The 17,474-nt window shown below is 40.5% G+C and overlaps 1 protein-coding gene across 12 annotated transcripts in view; it reads right to left on the reverse strand.

The window, feature by feature from the left end:
* The window catches only part of LOC122799590 (RIMS-binding protein 2-like), a 2,967,700-nt gene that overhangs the window by 877,502 nt on the left and 2,072,724 nt on the right, over positions 1–17,474 (reverse strand). For all 12 annotated transcript variants that reach the window (XM_044068753.1, XM_044068745.1, XM_044068749.1 and 9 more), the window contains one exon: positions 358–509. In XM_044068753.1, coding sequence (XP_043924688.1) covers positions 358–509 — 152 coding nt within the window. The remainder of the gene's footprint in view (positions 1–357; positions 510–17,474) is intronic.

A 17,474-nucleotide genomic window follows, 5' to 3' on the forward strand; every position in this document is an offset into this window, starting at 1 on the left:
AGATAATAAGAAATTGCTGCCTAGCATTATTTACACAGATATTGTCAGAACATTCCGCTAACAATAAAAGGATAATGGCGCCTAAGGATATATTTCTATAAACGTGTTCTACACATGACTTACCTTCATGAGTTACTGCTACAAATGAGTAAATCTATGTTAGAGTAATGTCAAGTTATTTCCATTCACAAAACGTAAATATCAGCCCATATACAGCAGCTACACACATGATCAGACACACATGATAAACTATACATGGAAAGTACACACACACCTGACTACTCACATAAAATACTGTTAAACATAAGTGTATAAATTAAAGTGCAATATGAAATGCAGAAAAACCACATGCCTTACCACGGACCGTGGTTGATGCCTCAGACTGCTGGATCTGGAGCGGGTTAAAAATGCAGGCTTGACAGACAGTGGTTCTTGTTTGTCATCTGAGATATGAAGGGGTCGAATAAACTCAGAGACCACTGATTTACTTCCTACGGGGCTTTCATGGACTGCAAGAATAGACATAATTATGGATAGCTTTAGAAAACTTTGGATAATAAGGTATTTTAAAAGGTTGTCCTTCTAATTTCATTGTTTAGCAATAGACCATGTACAATTTACATCCAGGAGAAAATTCTTCAAATATGAATTTATTATATTATTCCAATAACTGTTTTTTATCTGATGACTGTCTCTAAATATTATAGTCAGCAATGCACTGAAGGGCTGTTTCAGGTGTGATGATAGCACAAAACTATAGAAATTCTAGAAATTTTCTTATGAATGTATCACCATTCTAAGATTCCTTATATTGTGATAGACATTTAGAAAAAACACCTTATCCATACAGATTTTCATGCATCACATATCATCCCATACTTGAATCCCTCAGCTTGATAAGTTTTAATTTTCTTTATTTTATTTATTTATTTTTGCATACTGGCAATGTCCCTGACAGCAGAGGATCAGGGAAAAAGGCTCCAAATTACCTTTTTCTTTCAGACTCAGCATGAGTTAGCAACACAGATGTACATTTTATCATACAAGTAGACACTTTTTAACATGGAAACATTGTATGATATGCGCTATGCAGATCATTTATGTGAACACATATTTGTAGAACATTTGGCATGAATTACCAGCATATATACTTTCTAAAATATAATTTGTAGATCAGCTAGCTTGCATTAACGATATATGACCAAGATTTCAACATTTTCACATATTTGTTTATCTTAGAATATTACAACTAAATAAAAAAGCAATTATAGAAATTCAGTTATACATTACAATGAGTTCAGTTATATAGAAGACAAAATGTGGAATTGTAGATGTGTCATTTTTACACACAGACAGGAATATGAGCAAGTGTATACTATACACGTTAAAGGTTGGTATAGTGGTTAAGGTGTATACCATGAAAACAGAAAGTACAGACTTTGATTCTACCCTTTGAAAGTGAAATTGGCTAGCCTTAAAATGGTCCATAGGGGCAGTTAGCCTAGTACTTCCCTACGAAATGTTTGTATCCAAAACAGTTGCATACTCACTTGAGACATATAACCAGATGATCACTGGAACAGAACTTTGAGATTATTTTGATATTTTTGATTTGAAGGCAGAAGATGAGAGACTTAGTGATTGGGTTTACTACAAGGCCATGACCACTGACTCGAAGATTATTTTACTGAGTTTCTAAATTTTAGATGGGATGATTTTATTTTTCTAATATCTGTTGATATTGAGTTCCAAAGTTCAGAAACATACATTGTACGCAAACAGTTCCTGTTACAGATGTTAGATTTTCTGAGTCAATACTAGAAGCTGGTTTAATGAAAGTAGACCTCTGTGGGTTTATGCCAGTTTAAGTACTGGGTAGTGGTAACTGGCAAGGCCTTTTGTAGGGGTGGGGTAAAGAGGATGTTGCAGGCAATTTTAAGCTAAGAATGGGTTATTAGGCTGTCAGCTCCAACTATTTAAGGATCTTGAATGGAAGGCAGATATGTCTGTTGTTGATGTAACTGAAAACGTTGCAGTTTTCAATAACTTTGCTCCTATTTTGCTTGCTAACAGGACTGCAAGTTAATGATGATTGATGAGACATAGAAGAGATTTGGGAGTAGAGTTCTGCAAACTGTGGTCTTGCATGCAAGATTTGTTAGGAAAGCGTTGTCTAGACAAAGAAGTCCTAGTTTATGTTTATTTTTTTTTAGTTTTTATTTTGTTTTCTTTTAACAAATGTTGAGTGTGTTGAGTAAAACATAGATAATAGCCAATTATTATTCCCAGTAGATTTGTATTTTGTACTGGCTCAGTTTTATTACTAATACTACTAGCCACCCTGAGGTGTGAACCTTGGCTCTAGATGACTGTCACTGTTGAAATGACACCACGAGCATACTCTCAAATGTCCAGATTTTTGCCTTACATTTTTGGTCTGTTCCGCATAAAATTTTAATTTTCTGGCAAATCATTGCAGAATCATTGAGGACAGAAAATAATGACACACATTTGAGTTTCAGACTTCAGGTCTATATTATATTGTCAAATGCATTAAATGTTGAACACCTCTTTGTTGAACCCTATTTGTTGAAGTCTTCATCCGTTAAATGATCATTTCAATGAACGTTTTCCCATGGTAGGTAACCAGTTGTCCATTATCGGAAACTTGCTCTTTGCCCCACTGTAGTGTGATCTCGAAGTTGGTATATTTAGTTAGGGGGGTGTGGGTGCAGCTCCCCACATTGGAGGTTGTGGGGGCACAGCCCCCCATCAGTGTGGGCTTTAAATAATGCTGTTTTTGTTTTGGTTGGTAGGTTAGCCAACTTGTTACTTACCGTGGGAAAAGGTTTTGCTGAAATGATCATTCGACGGATGAATATTCGACAAATAGGGTCAACTAAGAGGTGTTCAACATTTAGTGCATTCGACAGAGTGATATAGACCCTCAGACTTCATACCCTTCAGAAAATTCATGCTAATGCAAAACATGTTACTGTATCAACTTTCTAAGTTTATAAGAGCAATTTTTAAAAAGTGTCCCTATTTTTAGGTCTTTGTTCCCCCCATTATTTATGGCATTGTCCAGATTTCCTGCTCTGCAAGGTTGAGAGCTATGACCCCAACCCCATGTGCAAAAATGGGACAAAAGGGTTGTGGATGGATTATAGCATAACTATTAGGTTTCAGGTACATATAAAATTAGATGAGTCTTTTCTTTAACACTAGATGACTTTCAATAGCATTAAGAAAAAATTTAGATTGTTCTAGCTAATTTTCTGTTTTTGAAAAGGAATGCTATAGGCTGGCTTAGGGATGCTTGAAGAGGTTCCACATTGTAATGTTACCCGATCTGCATATTATATTTGATTTACTGAATGGGAGGCTATATACATTTTGTTTATGAAGACATTAAGCAGTTTAGGTCCTAATACAGACCTTTATGACACACCTACTGTTACCTGCTAAGGAGCTGACAGTTCTTAAGTCCACTGAATATGCTACATTTGTTGGTCGAGGTAACTTGTGAACCAATCCATTGTAGTATTGCTAAGGTCCATTTCTTTGAGTCTGTGTATGAAACTGTATAAAATGCTTTTGATAAGTCTGAAAATAGGGATGAGACAATTACAGCTTGGTTTTGTGTTTCAAGTGAACAACGTATAAAAGCTGGCAAAGGTTTCTCTGAGTTGCGGGCAAAATCATACTCATTTGTGTTCTGGAAAGTAATCATGTATAGTAAACAACAAGAAACAAGTTAACTGTATGTAGACACATTATTACGAATCTTTTTGGGGGTGGCAAGATGGCTATATGTCTATAGTTTGTTAGTTCAAGAGATTATCTGCCTTTATGTGGCTTCCTATTGAAATGTTGGCACTCAAAATGCTGATTGCCGAAAAGCCAAATAAAAAAGACCAAAAACACAGGAGTAGAGCGAATCTCAAAAATCACTCTTCTCTTTTAACTCCTTTTTATACCTCTTTTTGCAGGGGGGGGGGCCCTGTATTCAGCTTCAGTGCAAGCCACCCGTGTACAGCACCACACCCCCAGAATGTATATGCTTCAAGGTCATCATACCTTAGAGAAAAGGGAATGTCCCAAGAAATGGCATCTAGACCTTAATATATATACAAGTCCGACCTTTTGTCCATTCAGTCTCTACATTTTGGGACTCACTCTAGCAGGTCCTGACATTTCAAATGGTTACCCAGTTATGTATGGGGGTAATGCAAGATTGATTCCAGAGTTCAAGGTCTCCAGCTTTTTGAAAGTCCCAGATGAAAATCAAATTACTCCAAATAAGGGTAGTCAGCAGTTAAAGACTGCCAAATCTGTCCAACAGCCTGATAACTCCCACAATTATGGACCATGAACAAAACAAAGGAAAATTCCAGTGTGATAAAACTTCCATCCGAATTCATTATAACAAGCATTAACCAAATGTTGCTGCATCACAACTCGGAGACCGGGAAGCTAAATCAAACTGGTGCAAAACTGAAGCCATCCTTGGTGCAAATGCACCAAGGCTCACAATGTATTAGCTGAAGAACATTTCAACTGCAAGTCCATCCATGATTCCAGACAGCCCCAAAAAGCAAGCAATCAAAGTTCAAAAGAACAGAACAGACAGCGTTTCATCCCTACACAGCCAAATATATCATCAGCAGACATGCACAGTCTGTAGTGGACATGTTGCCATGAGTGGTGTGTTGTTTTTTATTAAGGGAGCTGGCTACCTTATGCAGTATATATTACATCTGCATATTACATTGTAGTCTGTTTCATCCGGGAGTGGTCAAGGATAGAATTTTTTCACCAGGCTGCATAAGGTTATTCATTTTGATGAAAACTGCTCTGGAACTGAATGCAAGAAGTATAGATAACTCCTCTTCCCTATTGCCATATTTTATGGCCTTTCCCCCCTTAGCAGGAGAACTTACATCTCATCATTAAAGACCTAAATCTAATTGTAACTATGCTGTTTTATACCAGGCCATCAAAATCAGTAGACTAGAGGAGGTAGAAGATTTTAGGTTGCTGGTGGCAGTGGTTTTGCTATGTGATGAGGGTTGAACATTCACTCAGACAGCACACTACTGAGTGGTTTCTGAAATCTGATAATGTTTTAAGGCTATATGAGGGGCTGTGCATATGTCTGTTCAGCGAGTTGCACAAGTGCTTGTCTTGTGTTGTAGTAGGGCTGTGCACATGTCTGTTTAATGAGTGGCCCCAATGCTTGTCTTGGGTTGTAGGAGGGCTGTGCATATGTCTGTTCAGCAAGTGGCCCCAGTGCTTGTCTTGGGTTGTAGGAGGGCTGTGCATATGTCTGTTCAGCAAGTGGCCCCAGTGCTTGTCTTGGGTTGTAGAAGGGTTGCGCACATGTCTGTTTAGTGAGTGGCCCCAATGCTTGTCTTGGGTTGTAGGAGGGCCGTGCATATATCTGTTCAGCGAGTTGCCCCAGTGCTTGTCTAGGATTGTAGTATGTCTGTGCGTATGTCTGTTCAGCGAGTGGTCCCAATACTTGTCTTGGGTTGTAGTAGGGCTGTGCACATGTCTGTTTAATGAGTGGCCCCAATGCTTGTCTTGGGTTGTAGGAGGGCTGTGCATATGTCTGTTCAGCAAGTGGCCCCAGTGCTTGTCTTGGGTTGTAGAACGGTTGCGCACATGTCTGTTTAATGAGTCACCCCAATGCTTGTCTTGGGTTGTAGGAGGGCCGTGCATATATCTGTTCAGCGAGTGGCCCCAGTGCTTGTCTAGGGTTGTAGTATGTCTGTGCGTATGTCTGTTCAGCAAGTGGTCCCAATGCTTGTCTTGGGTTGTAGGAGGGCTGTGCACATGTCTGTTTAGTGAGTGGCCCCAATGCTTGTCTTGGGTTGTAGGAGGGCTATGCATATGTCTGCTCAGCGAGTGGCCCCAGTGCTTGTCTTGGGTTGTAGAAGGGCTGCGCACATGTCTGTTTAGTGAGTGGCCCCAATGCTTGTCTTGGGTTGTAGGAGGGCCGTGTATATATCTGTTCAGCGAGTGGTCCCAATGCTTGTCTTGGGTTGTAGGAGGTCTGTGTATAAGCTTTCACAGCAAAACCTACTAAGTGGATCCTAAGGCTATCTGACAAAACATCCTATGGGTACCTTTTGGAATTCAGATGACCATAACTGTGACCGTCGGAATAGCAAAAATGTAAATATAGGGTAATATATAATAAATCCATAACTGCTATAGTTTAGTATCCTCCCTGCTCTGAGGTACAGAGATCTCATGGTTGTCATAAATATGTAAAAGAGGGTTGGAGATGCACCCCCCCCATCCCCAAGTAGGTACATGTATGAGGGGGTTCAGCACCCTGCAAGAATGATGAATGTGAGTAACAGTAAGCTTTAGAAAGTGCTGCATTTTATCATAAATGCAATTTGTGTTTGAAAGTGGTGAAAACTGCATTATCAAATCTTGAGTGGTAATCCTACATTCCTATAGGCGTACTTATACCAAGTGGTTTCTGCTTTATTTGACTGTGGTTCATCAAAACCACCAGCACTCTAACTGTGTGAGCAGGCAGTGTGGTGCAGTGTTTTTTTTTTACTTTTTCAGCTGCTCTTTGACCATGGAGTTGATATGTATGTAGGGAGTAGGGTGTGAAGTCTTGAACACTGAGCTGCAGATGACTTGACCCCCTGCAAAAAACATTTTCTTTTTTTATATTTTTGCAGTTATCTTTCTTAATTTAATAAAATCAATAAAGCATAACTTGCACCGTGGTGAGGCACTGTGACATAGATAAACCACTCTTACACTTCTGATAGGAAGCCACATAATTTACATTGGTGTGGGCTCCTGGTAAGTAAACCACCAACACTGTCAGCTTCCACTATATGCCTCACAGTCTTATACAATGGTGCCACATTGTGAAAAGTCATATATTTAACATTGGAGACCATCTGAGGTGACACTATCAGTTAAGGTATGAGTCGACATGTTTTGATTACCATTGTAAAGTTTTCTTAAAAAGACTGGTAGACAGGCCTATCCAGTGGTAGATAAAGTAGAGCTTCAGCAGCTCAGAGATACCACTTTTTGAGGGCAATTAAGATTACTTATGAGGATTCACTTGTGTCCAGGTTGAATTGTACATTGTCCGTGATGAAACTGATGGTGCCATAGTCTGTTAGCACTGTCTATATATAGTAGGACTATCTGCAGGAAACTTGATACCTGTTTTTTCCAGCCTAAGTAATGTTTCTCTGATGACAAGGACACAAGGTTTTAAACAGTGGTAACAAAGATTAGCTATGAATACTTGAAAGTATATAAATATACTTAAAGTACTATATACTTTACGTATATTTTCAGTTGTAAGTTTACTGGGAATGGAAGACAGTCCCAGAGGCAGTGGTCGGCCGCTTCTTTTAATGCTTTGCGAAAATATGCTTTCCTTTCTTTTTTCTACACCCAGTAGGATTAACCTGGGTAATAAAGTGTAATAAATAAATATGTATGTATAGCATATGCCATGTTTGATTATTTTTAGCACCCCCCCCCCCAAAAGAGTGCACTGTACCAGTCTTAGAAAGCTTTTCCGAATATAAAGATGTTCCAGAATTTTAGCTGTAAATGTTTTGTCTTGGCTAGCTCTGTGGTTATGTTACTACTAAATATTAGATGCCCTTGTACTTGTTAATGCTAAATGTTAGCTGTTTCTGTGGTTATGTTACTACAAAATTGTTAACTGGCCCTCCCTATGGTTAGACTACTGCAAAATGTTAGCTATGTCTGTGGTTAAGGTACTGCCAAATATTAACTGTCTTTGATGTTAGTTTACTGATAAATGTTATCTGTCCCTGTGGTTAGGTGAATGCCAAATATTAGCTATCTACATGGAGAGCCTACTGCTGAATGTTAGCGGTTTCTACGGTTAGGTTACTGCCAAATATTCACTGTTTCTGTGTTTAAGGTACTGCCAAATGTTAGCTGTCCTTGAAGATAAATCATTCTTGCAAGTAATAAAAGAGCACAAATGCAAACATGGTGTCATTTAATAATCGTTCTATCCAAACCACACCTTACTGGCAAGTCTAAACGTGAGAAACACTTTCAGCAGGCTAGTGTCTAAAAAGGGCTAATAATTGTTGACACATCAATCATTTTATAAATATTTTGTATGAACTTGCCAAGGCAGATCATCAATAACATTGTATATTGTGTTAAAAAATCACAAAAGGGGCAACAATTAGTATAAGCATTATTAGTTTTCTTGCATTTTTACTGCTGGTGTTTTACATATTGATTCCCTAAAACAAAGCTGGTAAACTGCCAGTCAGAATAATGCTTGCCATCATCTGGCTAGTACACAACTCATCACAAGAATTAGCTAGTGAATTCCTTTCACTATCTTGCAACACACTGTTTTTAAATCTATGACTGAGGGAAGGGGGGGGGGCTGCATCTCACCACCATCCTTATTATAATTGTACTTTGAATCCTAGTAAATGTTGTAGAAAGTGCAGGCCAGCAACAGGAGTTTACTGACTGACATTTGTTGCAGGCCACATGTCAGTCGTTCAATGATAACCAGCCCTGTCAATTTGAAAATTCAGCATTTGCTTATATAACCACAATGCCAGTTCCTGGTAACTCCTCCAACTTTAAGAAAGAATGAAAATATATACTAAAAGGATTTCTCATATTCCTTAGATCTTTAACAACCACTGCATCTGATTTCATTGTCATTGTTATCATGAATCCCTCTTTCCTCTATTTTTACATGAGGTTGAGGTGTGACAACAGCCTCTCTCATTTGAGAGCTGCTTTCCTGCTTTTCTCATCAGTCATGCCCAACTGCCACAGGTCTGTTATGTAACCCACCCATCTCTTGGCTGGCTGTCCTGGTATTCTCTTGACTTATTCCTGTCTCTCCCAACTCTGCTTTACCACACTGGCATGTGATTTTCAGCATGTGTGACCACTCCACCTACCATAACTGGATCTACTTTGGCTTCTGTTCTCATACCCTCACTTTTTTGTCTGTCCGACTGCGTGCAAAATATCAGCCATCTCAAGCACTTTCTCTCCTTCATCTCAAGCTTCCAGAACTGCACTGTTTTCACTACCCATAATTCAGTGTTGTACAGAAACACTGGTCACTGTCAGATATTGCCAGGATTTCATTGAGAAAAACTTTGAGACACACGTCACTTAATGGCATATCTAAGTTTTATTATTCATAAAACTTTCTCCGTGTTGATCCTTATTCCAGACAAATGAAATCACAATGCATAGTTTCCATCTTGCTTTTGTGTAACTTGTCTGTAGGATATGGAATGTTCCCCTTATTGTATTGTCCTTATGTATGACTTAAAAGTAAGCACATGATATCATACGTGCTACAAAACTGCATTGTCATCTTACTCCTTGCCATATCAAGATTCATACAGTAGATTTAATCATATATTCAAGGATCTCTTGAGTGCATTGCAAAATCACGTGAGTCAGCCTGACTTACAACTGTAATTAAGAAAAAAAAGAGAAGATCAAATTCAGAGAGACACGCACTTGGCATATTTCCCATACAGATAATATTCTTTATATCTATCAATCACACCACTGATGTGGACACCTTACTTTTCTTTGACGTTCTTCTCCTAAAACTACCCCCTGGTACCTCATGTCCGTTGGATGCAACACCTCTGGCTTTGACTTTGACCCCCTCATTTGTATTTCCCTTCTTCTCAGTCATACCTCACAGATACTTGAAGATACTAACCTGGTCCGTTATTTCTGCATTTCAGTTTTCGGCTTCTTATTTCCTGGGCCTCTGTCTTGTCTGTATTCTGTTGCAGCCCATATGTCTGCAGTCTTGCATTCTAGCTCCTTATCCTTTGCTAATGCTCATGTTCAGAGTTTGCTTGTAGTGCCACATCATCTCCATACGGCAGCTTTGTAGACACCCCTTCCAACTTGTTTGCCAATGTTATTCACCAGTATGAATAGGAGTGGGAACTCAGAGCTGAACCCTGATGCAGTCACTCCCTCTGAGAACCTCTCCTTGAGTCCAGACATTGTCTGTACCTGAGCCATTGGGTCCTTGTACATCGGCTGCACTAATTCTACCAATGTTTCTGTGACTTTGAGCCATCACGGTGCTGCCCAAATCTGCTTCCTGGGAACCTTGTCATATGCTTTCACTGAATCTAAGAATTCCAGATTGGACTCTTTCCTCATTTCCGGCTCATTCACCATTATCTGTCTCACTGCAAACATTGGATCATTTGTACTGAATCCTGATACCATTTTTCTACCACTCTGTGTATTCAGTTGTCAGTCACACTCTCCATCACTTTCACACAATGTGACAGGAGTCTGATACCTCTGTACTCCCAATTGTTTTGAGTATCCCTTTTGTTGTTGTGCACTTGCACAGTGGCATCATATGAGCCTGCCAATCAGTTTGAGGTTGGCATCCTTTATAAGTGGTGCCTGATGGCTATTATCTTTCTGTCGTTCACTTGCAGCCTAATAAACGTTCTTTGTGTCCTCTGATAAGTCACTTTCCAGAAGCTGGCAGAGTTTCTCTGACACCTTATTTGCCATTCTGATTGCCCTCTTTGCCTCCTTGTTAGTCGTCCGGCATTCCATCTTAACCTGGTCCGTAGTTCCATCTCCTCCTTCACCCTGCATGCCTTCTTTCTTTTGATTACTTCCTGGACTTAAGCATTTCACTGCCAGACTTTCTTATGTACCTTATTGCCATTCATAGTTTGACTGAATATTCGTTACATTGGGCTCATACATGCCATTTTGAGGTGCTGTCATTCTTCTTTGGCTACATCATTTTCCTCCTCTTCTTGGGGTACAAGAGTCACATGGCTATTTCCTTGAACACCTCTTCTTGAGGTACAGGAGTCATGGGTATTTCCTTGAACACCTCTTCTTGAGGTACAAGAGTCATGGGTATTTCCTTGAACACCTCTTCTTGAGGTACAAGAGTCATGGGTATTTCCTTTAACACCTCTTCTTGGGGTGCAAGAGTCACATGGCTATTTCTTTCAACACCTCTTCTTGGGGTACAAGAGTCACATGGCTATTTTCTTGAACACCTCTTCTTGGGGTACAAAAGTCATGGGTATTTCCTTGAACACATCTTCTTGGGGTACAAGAGTCACATGGCTATTTCCTTGAACACGTCTGTCAACTTGTAGGTCTCTGTTGCCTCAAAGCCCATTCTGACCACTATTTATAGCTGATTGTGGACATCAGGGTTATATGCTGGGGGATGGCTACTTTGTTATGGATGACGTTGCAGTTTCTGATTTGACCCCAGTGCCATTTTCTTATTAGGAGCAAGTCTAACACAGCTACATGCTGAGTATTCTTGTGTGTAATTGTGTGACTTTCCTTCTTGGCAAACCATAATTTGACCACTATTAAGCTGTTTGTTAAAAAAGAATCTAGAATGGACTCTACTTATTTTAATCTGTATCCTATTCTGTCTGTCCCAAAATTAGCATTTGTGTCCTCCCAGTTCACTTTGTCTCACTTTATCAAGGAGATTTTAAACTGCTACCTGGAGTCCCCTTTTCCTCACCATCACAACTGTGCTATGAAGCAGTGGATACAAACATAAACAGCCTGATTATCATGAGTCTGTCACTGATTCTGATGACAGCTTCACTATCTTCAGAAGACTCTCCCTCACCAATGCTCACCAGACCAGGAGATATCAAGGGTAGATGGAAGCAGGACCTCAAGGAGTTTGTGGATAAAGAAAACCCATGGGAGCTGCTTGGCCACATGCACAGCATGAGTTAAAATTACAAGGGGACTCTTCGTTGAAGTAGTATGACCTGTACTAAGGAAAGTTAAGTTAGAGATAGTGGCAGCTTCACATGAAGTCTTTGTAAATATGATCCAAATGTTGGGACTGTCATGAAAGAAGGGATTCCTAAAGGTGCTAATTGCAGTATAATGAAGAACTGTATCCCAGATGACTTGAGAATAAACATTTTAGTGCAAGGATCAACCATGCATACTCTGCATGGTAACTGCAGCTGCTGCAGGGGCAAACCATGCATATTCTTCATGACAACTGCAGCTGCTGCAGGTAGAAGCTGTGTGTACTCTGCATTATAACAGCAGCTCCTGCACGGGCAAGCCGTGCATACTGTGCACAATAACTGCAGCTCTTGCAGGGACAATCCATGCATACTCTGCATGATAACAGCAGCTGCTGCAGGTGGTAGCTGTGCATATGCTGCACAATAACTGCAGCTGGTGCAGGGGCAAGCCATGCATACTCTGCACAATAACTGCAGCTCCTGCAGGGACAAGCCATGCATACTACAACTGCTGCAGGTAGAAGCTGTGCATACACTGGAAGATAAGTGCAGCTGCTGTAGGTGGAAGCTGTGCTTACTCTGCATAATAACTGCAGCTCCTGCAGGGGCAAGCCATGCACACTCTGCATGATATCTGCAGCTGTTGTAGCAGCAAACTATGCATTATTGCTTATAATATTTAGGAATTATTTAGGAATCCATGCCCTAAAGCATAGCCAACCACCACTACTTCTAGTCAAGAGTGAAAGCAATGTCTTGTGTATTATACAAGACAGCCAGACACACCTGTCTCCAAGCAGATACCCCAATAAAATGACTCTGACAGCTGACTACTACCAACACAGATTAAATCATCAGATGCTACATATATCACAATCTGTGTTCAAATGACAATCCAGTCATCAGTAGGGTAAAACTAACTTGTCTCATGACGGTCTAACCCTAGCTCACATTCCCTATTAGTTGGTAAACAATCCAACGCTTGGTAAATTCTGCTTCACAATGATAGGAAGAGCCGACATCGAAGGACCAAAAGCAACATCGCTATGAACGCTTGGCCGTCACAAGCCAGTTATCCCTGTGGTAAATTTTCTGACACTTTCTGCTTAAAACCCAAAAAGCCAGAAGGATCATGAGGCCCCACTTTCATGGTGTGTATTCATACTGAAAATCAAGATCAAACGATCTTTTGCCCTTCTGCTGCATGGGAGGTTTCTGTCCTCCCTGAGCTCACCTTAGGATCCTCCCTGAGCTCACCTTAGGATCCTCCCTGAGCTCACCTTAGGAATACTTAAAGTTATGCCAAGGGCTGGAGAAGATGAATTACATGGGGAAATAAATGGGGTATTGAGAAAGGAAGTCAGGGAAAATCATCAACTCTTTGAAATGGAGAAAAAGATTGATGGATTCATACTGTTGTTCAAAACTCAGTTATTATCTGAGCTGTGTCCCTGTAAGTACAAAACTTGAGTGGATTATGAAGTTGAAAAATGCTTATTAGCAGGTTCACATAAAGCAATTAAATGACAAAGAGAAGTATTGCAAGTACCTACAGACCAGGAATGGGGTGTCAGTGTTCCTGAACCACAGCCCTTATCAGGCGATGCCAGGGTGCCAGGTTTTCTGAACCACTGCCATTATCACGCAATGCCAGGGGTGTCAGAGTTCCTGACCACAGCTATTACCAGGCAATGTCAAGGATGCCAGAGTTCCTGAACCACAACCATTATCAGGAAATGTCAGGGGTGTCAGAGTTTCTGAACCACAGCCATTATCAGGCAATGCCAGGGGTACCAGTGTTCCTAAACCACAGCCATTATCAAGCAATACCAGGGGTGCCAGTGTTAGTGAAACACAGCCATTGTCAGGCAAAGCCAGTCTGTCAGAGTTTGTGAACCACAACCATTATCAGACAATGCCAGGGGTGCCAGAGTTCCTGAACCAATGCCATTATCAGGCAATACCAGGGGTGTCTGAGTTCCTGAACCACGGCCATTATCAGGAATTGCCAGGGGTGCCAGGGTTCCTGAACCACAGCCACTGTCAGGCAATGCCAGGTGTGTCAGAGTTCCAGGATCACAGACATTATCAGACAATGCCAGGGGTGCCAGACTTCCTGAACCAATGCCATTATCAGGCAATACCAGGGGTGTCGGAGTTTCTGAACCACGGCCATTATCAGGCATTGCCAGGGGTGCCAGGGTTCCTGAACCACAGTCACTGTCAGGCAATGCCAGGGGTGTCAGAATTCCAGGACCACAGAGATTATCAGACAATGCCAGGGGTGCCAGAGTTCCTGAACTACTGACACTACCAGGCAGTGTGATAGAGTTTCTACACTGCAATCATTGTCAGGTAGTGTCAGGGCTGCCTAGTTACTACATCATATTAGTTATCAAGCAAGATCTTAGAGAACAAGCTGCATGGATTCCAAAACTGTGCGACTGAAAAAAACAGAAAAAAATGAAATTCTGCAGGGTGACAAAAATCAGACCCTTTTGTCAGGTCTTGTATCCTTCTAATTTGCCAGTACATGTAGCTGGAATAAAAACAGGGTATTTTGTGACAGTCTTATTAATGAGCTTGCGATTTGTAATAATATTTTGCAATCAAACCTTTTCAATGTTATCCTTTGCCAGTGATAGGTTAATATACTTTCTCCATCTTTGCAGCTACTGTTCATTTCCCACAGAGCTATGTATTCTCATTGTTTTGGGTTAAACCCACCTGTGATCTCTTTGATCCGGCAAGAGCACTGGCTAAACTCCACGGGATGGCTACCAGTTTGTGCATGAGACATAATAAATGGAGAATCTGTCATGAACCTTTTTCTGGAACCTTCATGCGGAGGTTCAAAGTCTGCTGTGCTGCATGCTGTTAGTAAAGATGAGGGATGGTGCACAAAACCTGCAGGGTTGCCATGGTAGTTTGTTTACTTGGAGGAGAAATAGTGGATTTAATTATGATTACAGAAGTTAGAAAATATGGTAATAAGGAAGGAAGGCTCCTATTCTCAATATTAAGCTAGTTATTGAAGCACTGTAATACAGTTGCTAATTTCATGTTACAGAAAATATATATAATTAAATTTTCTTTTAAATAACATCATGTTATTCAAGCTTCACCACCTCACTAATTCTTCCAGTGACTCAAATGAGGTCCAGATAAGTACATCCAATGTAAGAAATCAACTTTTAGTGTCCAAATTAACAGTGGTTTTCTGTATTAAATATTTCTAGCACACTAGTGTCTAATTTCAATGCATACATATATTGCACATTTCTACATTCATTATCACAGTTCCTCAAATATACATTTTTACTGTACCTCTTCCATCACTGTTTCATGAGGTAATTTGTCACAATCACTTAGAACCATTATTCCAAATAATTAATTCAGTTAATTTTTATTTATAGTATGATTTCCTCTCTATTTAGCTACATTAACATCAGTACACGACACTATAAAATCAGAGTTTTTGTTTTAGGCAGGAAACAAAAAATATTCAGATGCATGTGTCATGCAGAGAAGACTGAAGACCATAAAATGAGATGTGATAATTCTGCACTAAGTTTGATAAACTGTGCAAGTGTACTGCTAAAATGCCTCATGAACATTGTTTTACAAATCTCCATTATCTACACTTTTAATATCTATGTGGCTTGTTTAGCAATAGATGGACAAACACTGGAATTCAAGAATTTGCTACCATGGATGTCTGTGCTCTTCTCTGCAAACTGGACCTACCATTCCATGATGCAGAGCATAAATCTTACCATATGCACCATGGTACAGTTAACTGTGGCACAGTACGTGACCGACGGCAAACAACTCTCTACTCCAGAATGCTGTTAAGAAGTATGTACCAGAGCAACTGAAACATGAAATTGTATTTACCACTAATTAATATATGTCCAAGGTGGTGGAGGCCATGGGTGTGGCAAATCCACCTCAAATGTATATGCAGCCTCAGGGCTTTGGATCTCATGGGTAAGGGAGATGGACAGGGAACTGCCAGTGTTTCAGGCTGGATTGTGACAATCCATTCCCACACATTCCCTTACTAGGGCTAATGCCAGATCAAAGCCTTGGGTAACTGACTAATCTATACAGTCTGTAAGCATAGGATAAGGCTTGTCATTAACCCTGGAACTGTAACACGTTGCGGATCACTCCAGAACCCATTTTCTTTAAAGTAGCTGGTATCTGAGTATCTCCTTTCGTACTAAATTTTGGAGATATAAAGGTGATAGTGGCAACAGCCTGATTTCCTGAACCATCACAGCTCTGAATCATGTGTCACTATATCTACCTTCCTAGATACAGAATGATGGACTGAGTACAGGATGGTGGTCACTGGAACTGTGCATGATTAATTTCACATCTCTGGGTTAGCAAAGTCTGCTGCAGCAGCTTGCTTAATAGTGAATCAGTTCATCTTGTGGAATGTCCTACTCATCCCCACCAAGCTAAGACCTACACCCCCTACAACTTGTCTTGGACCTGTCCCTTGGCATTATCCTGGTGAGCAATGCCTGATACTCCTTCACCAGGTACCTGAACCACTTCAGATGACCATTGTCAAACTGTAGGAGCATGGGCCCTATTCTGAGATCATCTTCACCTTGTCATGGAAAGTGAGTCCAACTACCCTTCAAGAGGAACCTCATTTCTACCCCTTGTACATGTGGTTTCATATTTTCTGTCAATTCTCAAAGATCATGACCAGATTTGAGGATTGTGAAAAAGGCCATCTGGTAAATGAACAGCTTTATCCTGTGATTCTGGGATCTACTTTATTAACTCAAACACCAGCTGCTCAGATTTCACTAAATCAATGCCGATCGTAGAACTCTCACTCTTTTTTTGGGATAGAACCCTGACCTATGATTTTCACTTTAACAGCTTCACTCTCAACAGTTTAAAACTGATGTGCGCACTGGAGATCCTGGTCATTTGATGCAGAGAGAAGACATAATTATCATTGAACAATAGAGATGCAACCACTATGTCCCCAGACTGGATACTCTTCAAACATCAGGTGTACCCTGATATCTAGTCTATGAAAATCAAGAAAACACACACCTTTGGTGTGGTCCTAATCCCACCTTGAACATATCTGACTTAACACTAAGAATACGGATGAAACACTCACTTCTCCATTACAAGAATTAAATGGTATGCAGTAGCAGCCTTGAAATCCCCATAATTTGCCAGCACCACCCATAACACATTGTAGGGTGCACAGTGCCTTCTGTAAATTCACAAAACACATGTAGACAACACTCCAAACTGCCATGACCTCTCTATCAACTGTACAAGTACAAAGTTTGGTTTCCATTTCCAGAGCCAGGGCAGAGTCCACATCACTCGTCCCGAATCAGATGCTTGACTATTGGATGTATATTCTTTCCCCAGCACCCTTGTGTGGGCTCTTCCAGAAAGGCTGAGGAATGTGGCCCATCACTAAGTGGAATACGCCCTTTTAAAAACTGGGACAACTACCCAAGTGTGCCAGTCCACAGGCATTCTTCATGCTGTCTAAGCAACATTGAAAAGGTATGTTAACCAAGACAACCAATGATATCAGTGCCCTCAGGATTCCTAGCCAAATCTCATTTACCCTTGCAGCCTTGTCACAGCAGA

Source organism: Protopterus annectens, chromosome 4.part0 (genome assembly GCF_019279795.1).
Source record: "Protopterus annectens isolate FY-2018-M chromosome 4.part0, PAN1.0, whole genome shotgun sequence".
Classification (NCBI taxonomy): domain Eukaryota; kingdom Metazoa; phylum Chordata; order Ceratodontiformes; family Protopteridae; genus Protopterus; species Protopterus annectens.